This window comes from Oncorhynchus tshawytscha, linkage group LG09 (genome assembly GCF_018296145.1).
Source record: "Oncorhynchus tshawytscha isolate Ot180627B linkage group LG09, Otsh_v2.0, whole genome shotgun sequence".
Lineage (NCBI taxonomy): Eukaryota > Metazoa > Chordata > Actinopteri > Salmoniformes > Salmonidae > Oncorhynchus > Oncorhynchus tshawytscha.
This window is the reverse complement of record NC_056437.1, coordinates 42796612-42809033: the sequence shown is the minus strand read 5'-3', so window position 1 is coordinate 42809033 and position 12422 is coordinate 42796612. Positions and strand designations below refer to the sequence as shown.

General features: G+C 46.0%; 1 protein-coding gene across 3 annotated transcripts in view; it reads right to left on the bottom strand.

Moving 5' to 3' along the window:
* LOC112257994 (roundabout homolog 2-like) overlaps window positions 1–12422 on the bottom strand; it is a 134298-nt gene that overhangs the window by 41963 nt on the left and 79913 nt on the right. For all 3 annotated transcript variants that reach the window (XM_024432015.2, XM_024432016.2, XM_024432017.2), the window contains one exon: window positions 3597–3721. In XM_024432015.2, coding sequence (XP_024287783.1) covers window positions 3597–3721 — 125 coding nt within the window. The remainder of the gene's footprint in view (window positions 1–3596; window positions 3722–12422) is intronic.

Genomic DNA, 12422 nt, shown 5'->3' with positions numbered 1-12422 from the left:
GTCCTGGTCCCTTTGCAGAAAAACAGCCCCAAAGCATGATGTTTCCACCCCCATGCTTCACAGTAGGTATGGTGTTCTTTGGATGCAACTCAGCATTCTTTGTCCTCCAAACATGACGAGTTGAGTTTTTACGAAAAAGTTATATTTTGGTTTCATCTGACCATATGACATTCTCCCAATCTTCTTCTGGATCATCCAAATGCTCTCTAGCAAACTTCAGACGGGCCTGGACATGTACTGGCTTAAGCAGGGGGACACATCTGGCACTGCAGGATTTGAGTCCCTGGCGGCGTAGTGTGTTACTGATGGTAGGCTTTGTTACTTTGATCCCAGCTCTCTGCAGGTCATTCACTAGGTCCCCCCGTGTGGTTCTGGGATTTTTGCTCACTGTTCTTGTGATCATTTTGACCCCACGGGGTGAGATCTTGCGTGAAGCCCCAGATAGAGGGAGATTATCAGTGGCCTTGTATGTCTTCCATTTCCTAATAATTGCTCCCACAGTTGATTTCTTCAAACCAAGCTGCTTACCTATTGCAGATTCAGTCTTCCCAGCCTGGTGCAGGTCTACAATTTTGTTTCTGGTGTCCTTTGACAGCTCTTTGGTCTTGGCCATAGTGGAGTTTGGAGTGTGACTGTTTGAGGTTGTGGACAGGTGTCTTTTATACTGATAACAAGTTCAAACAGGTGCCAATAATACAGGTAACGAGTGGAGGACAGAGGAGCCTCTTAAAGAAAAAATTACAGGTCTGTGAGAGCCAGAAATCTTGCTTGTTTGTAGGTGACCAAATACTTATTTTCCATAATTTGCAAATAAATTCATTAAAAATCCTACAATGTGATTTTCTGGATTTTTTTTTCTAATTTTGTCTGTCATAGTTGAAGTGTACCTATGATGAAAATTACAGGCCTCTCTCATCTTTTTAAGTGGGAGAACTTGCACAATTGGTGGCTGACTAAATACATTTTTGCCCCACTGTATGCTGAGCACTTTTTGGCTGCTTTTCCTTCACTCTGCAGTCCAACTCATCCCAAACCATCTCCATTGGGTTGAGGTCGGGTGATTGTGGAGGCCAGGTCATCTGATGCAGCACTCAATCACTCTCCTTCTTTGTCAAATAGCCCTTACACAGCTTGGAGGTGTGTTGGGCCATTTTCCTGTAGAAAAACAAATGATAGTCCCACTAAGCACAAACCAGATGGGATGGTGTATCGTTGCAGAATTCTGTGGTAGCCATGCTGGTAAGTGTGCCTTGAATTCTAAATCACCATTCCACCTCCTCCTCCATGCTTCACGGTGGGAACTACACATGCGTAGATCATTCATTTACCTACTCTGTGTCTCGCAAAGACACAGAAGTTGGAACCAAAAATCTTACATTTGGACTCAAAAGACCAAAGGACAGATTTCCACCGGTTTAATGTCCATTGCTCATGTTTCTTAACCCAAGTAAGTCTCTTCTTGGTATTGGTGTCCTTTAGTAGGCGTTTCTTTGCAGGAATTCGACCATGAAGTCCTGATTCAAGCTGTCTCATCTGAACTGTTGATGTTGAGATGTGTCTGTTACTTGAACTCTGTGTATTTATTTGGGCTGCAATTTCTGAAGCTGGTAACTCTAATGAACTTATCCTCTGCAGCAGAGGTAACTCTGGGTCTTCCTTTCTTGTGGCGGTCTTCATGAGAGCCAGTTTCAGCATCACTCTTGATGGTTTTTGCCACTGCACTTTATAATTTCCGGATTGACTGACCTTGACTGACCTGAAATTCCACAAATGTACTTTTAACCACGAACACCTATGAATTTAAATGCATTCCAGATGACTACCTCATGAAGATAGTTGAGAGAATGCCAAGGGTGTGAAAAGCTGTCATTAAGGCAAAGGGTGGCTACTTTGACTGGCACTGTACGTGTGTGTGGTTTTTGCTGCCTACAATGTGTATTTCACGAGTTTCCAGGAGTGCGATGCTCTTTGACTCTGTCCTCGAAGAGGCTTAGAGCTGATCGGTGGAGAGCCCGTGGCTAGAGGTCAAGGGTGAAGGTATAATTGTGTGTGATGGCGAGAGGCAGAGAAGGAGGGAGAAAGGGAGGGATCCACCGTGATGCTTAGAGGGGGGGATAGAGGGAGAAGAGGGTCACAGAGGAATAGAGGGAGGGATAGAAAGAGGGAGGAGAGGGGCACAGAGGGATAGAGGGAATCATTTCGCTGCCCAGAGACAGCTAGACCAAAGAGAAGCCCTCAGTTCTGCTCTCCATGGGTCTTGTGCTATTTAGAGCCAGGCATTTTGGTGTTATCTAACACAGCCCTGGCAGGGCTACAAAGGGGGCGCTCTCTCTCTCTCTCTCTCTCTCTCTCCCTCCCTCTTTCCCTCAATCTCTGCACCTCCAATACAGTACTCCCACATAAAATCATTCGCTCTTTCCTTCTGCATTCATTTACTTTTCCCATTCCCTACCCTCTTTCTCATTGGCAACTCTTTGTTTCTACATATCCCACTCTCTAGCTATACCAACCAACCCCTCACTCCCTCTTTCCACCTTCACCCTCTTCATCTCTCTCCATCTCTCCCCCTCATCTGTCCCTAAGAGCGGTGCTACAGACTCCCATGCACACACTCAACCACCAGGCCTTTCAGCTTGTTGATGCTTCGCAGGACCAGTGACACACACACACACACACACACACACACACACACACACACACACACACACACACACACACACACACACACACACACACACACACACACACACACACACACACACACACACACACTCTCTCTCTCTTCGATGCCTAAGGAGCCTATATACTCCTGGTGAGATCTGCTCTAAAGTGTAATATATAAAGGGGATTGCACATTACACCACAGACAATAGAGTTCACCTGTGTGTGTGTGTGTGTGTGTGTGTGTGTGTGTGTGTGTGTGTGTGTGTGTGTGTGTGTGTGTGTGTGTGTGTGTGTGTGTTTTTAATCAGACATGACGCCATATACGCCATCCTTTGTGGACCCCAGGAAGAGTATAGCTGCTGAGTTAAAATACTATCCAACAATTCCTTCAATGTGTGTGTTTCTCAGTGTGACTTGCCCAGGGACTGGGCTCAACCGAGAGAAAGCAGAGCCTGATAGCAACATTCAACGCTAGCAGAGCCAAGAACATGACAGACTAGATAAGGTTCTCCTTAGGATAACCTTTATTTAACTAGGCAAGTCAGTTAAGAACACATTCATTATTTAGAATGACGGCCTACCCCTGCCAAACCCTAACGACGTTGTGCGCCGCCCCATGGGACTCCCAATTACGGACGGTTGTGATACAGCCTGGAATTGAACCAGGTTGGTGGTCACATGGCAATTTTTAAACCATGTTTTAATGATACCAATGAATTGTGTTTATAATGTACCAGTTTTCATAAGGAGTTTTATATTATGTGTGGTAACTTCATCCACCATCAACTTTTTACTTATCTGTATCCATGTCAGCCATTTTGTGCCAAAACCATGCTGACTGAACACCAGTTTCCACAGTGGAGTGGTCATATTGGTGTATACAGAACGACTGTGACCTGACCTGATACAATATTCCATGGTGTGCGTTTTACCTGGCTGCCTTCTTTCTGCCAGAACACAGCGGGTGGAGGGTTGCCTTTGGTGCCACAGAGGAAGGTTACGGTGCGACCCTGGCCTGTGATCTGGTCCCGGGGTCGAACAACGATCTGAGGGGGCACTGTAGAGAGAGGGAAGAGTATGTTAGAATATCTAAAAAGGATGTGCATGTTTTTATTTCTGCTGGACTGTGTGTTAACTCATTTCTCTACGTCAGGATGTGTGTGTGGGTGCACGTGTGTGAGTGACCCTTTCTTAATGTGAGTGTGTGTCAGGTCTGCATGCACTGTGTATGTCAACCAAGCTGTCACCACTGACACTGTGCATGTGTGCAATTCTTAGGGGCCCACCAAAACACTGTGTGAGGATAACAGTTCACCCCTTTCTATATAACACAAACACTACGGGCACACACACACACACACACACACACACACACACACACACACACACACACACACACACACACACACACACACACACACACACACACACACACACACACACACACACACACCTCTGTTTAAATCACCACTTTGACACCCAAACCTGCTTAAAGGGCTGTTTTGAAATGTCAGAAAAAGGACGAAGCATTTGACGGAAAACAGAGATGCAATGAGGGTGCTTTGAGTGTGTGGATTTCTAGTACAGACATCATTTTCCGGTACACACTTGACAATTTCTTGTACACACTTGTCTTCATTGAGAAACTCCATGTAGGCAGATGCCCCACCACATTTAACATTGATAAAGAGCTTTAAAAAATGAGTACTGCTCGGTGCAGTGATAGAACTGAGCATCAAGTCCATGTCGCTACAGCAACGACATTCGAACTTGTGCACGGTTTCTTCAATTACAATTTCTTCACATATTACATCTGTTTTCATGGGCTAGTGTTTTGAAGCCCTCTCGTGAAAAAACTGTTCATGTCGAAAATCCATGCTATTACAAACTTGCTTCCTCATATTATCGTTGCAATGCTGACCTGAACACGAGCCACTGCAGCTTATAGGACTAGGATTGTTTTTTAAAGCTCTACTTACAAGAATGTGACCCAGTGTAATTTGCAGCTAGTTAGCACTGGCTAGTTGAATTCTCATTGGCCTCTGTGTCCTTGCCAAAAGTATAGGATCATTGGAGCCTGCTCTTCTATATGCTAATTGGCTACCATATATGGGCTGCTGGAGGAGCATATAGAGGATCCCACTCTGCCTCTCTATCCAACCCTTGTAAAAATCCAACCTTGTAAAAATGATGTATTTGAAAGACAATAATAATAAAATGGGAAATAGGGGAGAACCCCCCCTCACTATATCCTCACAATCTCTCCTCCATGACACCTATAACACCCACGCACATACCCGAACACACACATACAGCAACCTCTTGATTGCTATTGATCACACCATGAGCTATTGGCTCATTTTGCACGAAGGGACTGAATGTGTAATGATGTCACCTTTGCCCTTGTGGTGCCTAATTGATTTCTCATCTTCCTGCCTGATCCCCCTCTCTTATTTCACTTTCTCTCTCAATTGGAGATGGAGAGACGAGGGGAGGAAGAGGGGGGTAGAAAGAAAGGTATTGAAGGCCAGGGGGTAGAGAGAAAGGAGAGAGGTGGGTGTGTGTGTGTGTGTGTGTGTGTGTGTGTGTGTGTGTGTGTGTGTGTGTGTGTGTGTGAGTGAGTGAGTGAGTGAGTGAGTGAGTGAGTGAGTGAGTGAGTGAGTGAGTGAGTGAGTGAGTGAGTGAGTGAGTGAGTGAGTGAGAGCTGGTCCTGGGGCTCTGTTCACAAACAGAAACAGACCCCACAGAGCCCCAAGACAGCAACACAATTAGACCCAACCAAAAGATAATTACTTGACACATTGGAAAGAATCTACAAAAAAAGAGCAAACTAGAATGCTATTTGGCCCTAAACAGAGAGTACACAGTGGCAGAATACCTGACCACTGTGACTGACCCACAATTAAGAAAATCTTTGACTATGTATAGACTCAGTGAGCATAGCCTTGCTATTGAGAAAGGCTGCCGTAGGCAGACATGTGCACACTGCCCACAAAATGAGGTGGAAACTGAGCTGCACTTCCTAACCTCCTGCCAAAAGTATGACCATATTAGAGACACATGTTTCGCTCAGATTACACAGACCCACAAAGAATTTGAAAACAATTCCAATTTTGATAAACTCTCATATCTGTTGGGTGAAATACCACAGTGTGCCGTCACAGCAGCAAGATTTGTGACCTGTTGCCACAAGAAAAGGGAAACCAGTGAAGCGCAAACACCACTATATTTATGTTTATTTAGTGTCCCTTTCATACTTTAACTATTTGCACATCATTACAACACTGTATATAGACATAATATGACATTTGAAATGTCTTTATTCATTTGGAACTGTTGAGAGTAACGTTTACTGTTCTTTTTTTGTTGTTTATTTCACTTTTGTTTATTAGCTATTTCACTTGCTTTGGAAATGTAAACATATGTTTCTCATGCCAATAAAGCCCCTTAAATTGAATTGAAAGAAAGAAGAGATAGTTGGGGGGGGTGAGAGGTCAGAGAGAGGTCAGAGAGAAGAGGGGGCAAAAAGAGAGCGAGAGAGTAGAGAGATGGAGGGAGGTACATTTACAGAGAGGAGGAAGTAAAAGGGAAAACGAGAGAGGTCTAGCAGAGCACAAAAATAGTGCCTTGGGTAGTATCTTCTTTACCTGCTCCCATTTCATTTCAATTCATCAAACCAATAGACTTTCAAGGAGCAAAATCTCAGGATTCATTATCGACCCACCTAGAGAAGTTAGTCTAACAGAAAAACTATGACCAATTCGTTCGGTTACCTGCTCTGTGTATTTTCACTTTAAGAGATGTGTTTAATTCAGGATGGTTGGTCTATTTCCGAAGTGTGTACACTCTTGGAAAAAAAGATGCTATCTAGAACTTAAAATGGTTCTTCGGCTGTCTCCATGGAGAACCCTTTGAAGAACACTTTTTGATTCCAGGTAGAACCCTTTTGCTTGTTCTAAAATAGTTCTACCTGGAACAAAAAGGGTTCTACTATGGGGACAGTTGAAGAACCCTTTAAGAACCTTTTTTTCTAAGTGTACCACAAGCTTTCATCCTCCTCGATCGACCCCTTCTCCTTGCCACCCTCGCTCTTCGCACAGTGGGACATAAATCACTCGCAAAATAGACCCAGGGCAGAGGTCGCGGAGGGTCGTGTCCAGGGGTCAAACGAGACTCCACATGCCAACCCTAAAGGTCAACAAGGTCAAACCTGAAATCCCCTGCTGTCTGTCATTTGGGCGTTGGGCTGTGGGGAAGAAGAAGAGCTAGCTAGCGAACAAAAGTAAACACCAGCAAAAGGCATAATCTATGTTTCACCATATTCTGTCTCAGTAGCTATCTCCGGGGCCTGCACTCCTATTGATTCATTCCCATTCTCACGGCTGACGCAAGTGCTGAAATAGTGAAGAAACGCAGCGTAATACCCACATCTTATGTAATCCCACCGTAGGCTTGTGCACACACAGACAGAGACACGTACAACAAAAATGTACTATTAAAACAGGCAAAGCCAACGTACAGTGCCTTCAGAGAGCATTCACAACCCTCGACTTTTTCCATAATTTGTTGTGTTATACAGTCTGAATTTAAAATGGATTAAATAAAGATAGTTTGTCACTGGTCTACACTCTAAAAACAAATGTGCTATCTAGAACCTAAAAGGGTTCTTCGGCTGTCCCCATAGGAGAACCCTTTGAAGAACCCTTATTGGTTCCAGGTAGAACCCTTTCCACAGAGGGTTTTACATGGAACCCAAAATAATTTCACCTGGAACCAAAAATGGTTATCCTATGGGGACAGCCAAAGAACCCTTTAGAAACCCGTTTCCTAAGTGTCCACACAACACCCCATAATGTCAAAGTGGAATTATGCTTTCGAAATTGAAACAAATTAATAAAAATGTAACGCTGAAATGTCTTGAGTCAATAGGTATTTAACCCCTTTGTTGTGGCAAGCCTAAATGAGTTCAGACAATAGAGCAGTACATTTCAAACACAGATTCAACCACAAAGACCAGTGAGGTTTTCCTATGCCTTGCAAAGGCCCCCTATTGATAGATGGATTAAAAAAAATAAAAGCAGACATTGAATATCCCTTTGAGCATGTTGACGTTATTAATTACACTTGGTGTATCAATACACCAAGTCACAGCAAAGACAAAGGCGTCCTTCCTAAATAAGTTGCCAGAGACGAAGGAAATCGCTCAGGGATTTCACTATGAAAACAGTTACAGAGTTTAATGGCTGTGATTGAAAACTGACAATGGATCAACATTGTAGTTACTCCACAACACTAACCTAATTGACAGAGTAAAAAGATGGAAGCCTGTACAGAAGGATGCCAAACCATGCATCCCAGGTACTAAAGTAATACTGCAAAAAAATGTGGCAAAGCAATTAACATTTTGTCCTGAATACAAAGTGTTATATTTGTGGTAAATCCAATACATTACTGAATACCGCTCTCTTCCAAACATAGTGGTGGCTGCATCATGTTATGTGTATGCTTGTAATCGTTAAGGACTGGAGAGTTCTTCAGGGTAAAAAAGAAAGTGAATGGAGGTAGGCACAGGCAAACTCCTAGAAGAAAACATGGTTCCACCAGACACTGGGAGATGTATTCACCTTTCAGCAGGACAATAACCTATAACACAAAGCCAAATCTACTCTGGAGTTGTTTACCAAGAAGACAGTAAATGTTTCTGAGTGGCCGAGTTGCAAGTTTTATCTTAAATCTATTTGAACATCTATGGCACGACCTGAAAATGGTTGCAATGATAGCAATGATAACAATGATAAACAACCAATTTGACAGAGCTTGAACATTTTTGAAAAGAATAATGGGCAAATGTTCAGGAAACCAGGTGTGGAAAGCTCTTAGAGACTTAACCAGAAAGACTAACAGATATAATCGCTGCCAAAGCTGCTTCTACAAAGCATTGACTCAAGGTTGTGAATACTTAGGTAAATGAGATATTACTGTATTTGTTACGGTTTTCTTCGGGTGAAAGAGAGTCGGACCAAAATGCAGCGTGGTAAGTTAGATACATATTTAATGATGAAGAAAAAACGAACAAAACAAAAACAACAAACGTAACGCGAAAACCTAAACAGTCTATCTTGTGCTAACACACACAGAGACATGAACAATCACCCACAAAACACACAGTGAAACCCAGGCTACCTAAATATGGTTCCCAATCAGAGACAACGAGAATCACCTGACTGATTGAGAACCGCCTCAGGCAGCCATAGACTATGCTAGACACCCCTACTCAGCCACAATCCCAATACCTACTAAAACCCCAATACCAAAACACAACACAATATAAACCCATGTCACACCCTGGCCTGACCAAATAAAATTCTAAACACAAAATACTAAGACCAGGGCGTGACAGAACCCCCCCCAAGGTGCGGACTCCCGGCCGCACACTAAAACCCATAGGGGAGGGTCCGGGTGGGCGTCTGTCCACGGTGTCGGCTCCGGCTCGGGACGTGGACCCCACTCCAACCAAGTCTTAGTCCCCCTGTAACGCGTCCTTTGATTGGCGACCCTTGCCGCCGACCTAGGCCTAATAACCCTCACCAAGGACCCCACTGGATTGAGGGGCAGCTCGGGACTGAGGTAGAAGCTCGGGACTGAGGGGAAGCTCGGGTCTGAGGGAAAGCTCGGGTCTGAGGGAAAGCTCGGGTCTGAGGGGAAGCTCGGGTCTGAGGGGAAGCTCGGGTCTGAGGGGAAGCTCAGCACTGAGGGGTAGCTCAGCACTGAGGGGAAGCTCAGCACTGAGGGGAAGCTCAGCACTGAGGGGAAGCTCAGCACTGAGGGGAAGCGCAGCACTGAGGGGAAGCGCAGCACTGAGGGGAAGCGCAGCACTGAGAGGATGCCTAGTACCGAGAGGAAGCCCAGTACTGAGAGGAAACTCAGGCAGGTAGTAGGCTCTGGCAGATCCTGGCTAGCTGGTGGTTCTGGCAGATCCTGGCTGACTGGCGGATCCTGGCTAGCTGGTGGTTCTGGCAGATCCTGGCTGACTGGCGGATCCTGGCTGACTGGCGGATCTGGAAGATCATGGCTGACTGGCGGATCCTGGCTGACTGGCAGATCTGGAAGATCCTGGCTGACTGGTGGATCCTGGCTGACTGGCGGATCTGGCTGCTCCATGCAGACTGGCAGCTCTGGCTGCGCCATGCAGACTGGCAGCTCTGGCTGCTCCATGCAGACTGGCAGCTCTATGCAGACTGGCAGCTCTGGCTGCTCCATGCAGACTGGCAGCTCTGGCTGCTCCATGTAGACTGGCAGCTCTGGCTGCTCCATGCAGACTGGCAGCTCTGGCTGCTCCATGCAGGCTGGCAGCTCAGGCTGCTCCATGCAGGCTGGCAGCTCAGGCTGCTCCATGCAGGCTGGCAGCTCAGGCTGCTCCATGCAGGCTGGCAGCTCAGGCTGCTCCATGCAGGCTGGCAGCTCAGGCTGCTCCATGCAGGCTGGCAGCTCTGGCTGCGCTGAACAGGCAGGAGACTCTGGCAGCGCTGGAGAGGAGGAAGGCTCTGGCAGCGCTAAACAGGCGGGAGACTCCGGCAGCGCTGGAGAGGAGGAAGACTCTGATAGCGCTAAACAGGCGGGAGACTCCGGCAGCGCTGGAGAGGAGGAAGACTCTGATAGCGCTAGACAGGCGGGAGACTCCGGCAGCGCTGGAGAGGAGGAAGGCTCTGGCAGCGCTAAACAGGCGGGAGACTCCGACAGCGCTGGAGAGGAGGAAGGCTCTGGCAGCGCTGAACAGGCGAGGCGCACTGAAGGCCTGGTGCGTGGTGCTGGCACTGGGTAGAGGACATGCACAGGAAGCCTGGTGCGGGGAGCTGCCACCGGAGGACTGGTGTGTGGAGGTGGCACTGGATAGACCGGACCGTGCAGGCGCACTGGAGCTCTTGAGCACCGAGCCTGCCCAACCTTACCTGGCTCGATGCCCACTCTAGCCCGGCCAATACGAAGAGCTGGTATGTATCGCACCGGGCTATGCACCCGCACTGGAGACACCTTGCGCTCCACAGCATAACACGGTGCCTGCCCGGTCTTTTTGCCCCCCGGTAAGCACAGGTAGTTTGCGCACGTCTCCTACCTGGCGTAGCCATACTCCCTGTGAGCCCCCCAATACATTTTTGGGGCTGACTCTCGGGCTTCCATCCGCGTCGCCGTGCTGCCTCTTCATACCAGCGCCTCTCCGCTTTCGTCGCCTCCAGTTCTTCTTTGGGGCGTCGATATTCACCAGGCTGTGCCCAGGGTCCTTTTCCGTCCAATATTTCCTCCCAAGTCCAGAAGTCCTGTGATCGCTGCTCCTCACGATAAACAGGGGGAGTTGGCTCAGGTCTGAACCCTGACTCTGCCACACTCTCCCTGAGCCCCCGCCCCCAATAAATTTTTGGGGCTGACTTTCAGGTTTCCTTCTGCGCCGCCGTGCTTTTCTCTTCAACTCCATTCTCCTATAGCCCTCCTCGCACTGCTCCAGCGAATCCCAGGTGGGCTCCGGCACTCTCTCTGGGTCAACCGCCCACCTGTCTATTTCCTCCCAAGTAGTATAGTCCATACTCCTGCTGTCCATAACGTCCTCCCATGTCCATTCCTCTTCTCGCTGCTGTTGCTGTCGCTGCCTGTCACCACGCTGCTTGGTCCAGTTGTGGTGGGTGATTCTGTTACGGTTTTCTTCAGGTGAAAGAGAGTCGGACCAAAATGCAGCGTGGTAAGTTAGATACATATTTAATGATGAAGAAAAAAACGAACAAAACAAAAACAACAAACGTAACGCAAAAACCTAAACAGTCTATCTTGTGCTAACACACACAGAGACATGAACAATCACCCACAAAACACACAGTGAAACCCAGGCTACCTAAATATGGTTCCCAATCAGAGACAACGAGAATCACCTGACTGATTGAGAACCGCCTCAGGCAGCCATAGACTATGCTAGACACCCCTACTCAGCCACAATCCCAATACCTACTAAAACCCCAATACCAAAACACAACACAAAATAAACCCATGTCACACCCTGGCCTGACCAAATAAAATTATAAACACAAAATACTAAGACCAGGGCGTGACAGTATTTCATTTTCAATAAATGTGATTTATTTTCAAAAACATGTTTTCACTTTGTCATTATAGGGTATTATGTGTAGATGGATGAGCGAAAACATTTTTTAATCCATTTTGTATTCAGGCTGTGACTATCATTAAATGTGAAGACTTATTTTATCAAATCAATTCTCTAGGTTTAATTATTACGTGATGAAACTAACCATGTAAACATGAATTAACTAGGAAGTTGGGCCACCACGGAAAGTGTTGCGATTACAAAGTTAAAAAAATTCCAAATATAACTCAGATATTTTAATATCTGGTCAATTAATCTTCTATTAATGAATTATTAATTTTTACCTCATTTGTCTCATTCCAAACATCATAAAATTCTTGGTTATCTGCACAAACCCTAGTTTACATAATGAATTAGCAATATACAAATTGGCTTAATTATTTATTTCCTAAATAATCACAGAAATGCATAACAAACAAACAGTAGATATTAGTTACGAACAACAATAGAAAAGTCCCGAGTGGGCTAAGCTGATATGACGGTTTGGTAGACAAAGGACAGGGGTGGGGACTGAGAAAGAGCGGGAAAGACTAAATCAATTCACTACACACAGTGGAAAATTCTAATCTTAGAAATGCTAATCCTTTGCACATGAACAGCCGCTCATTCT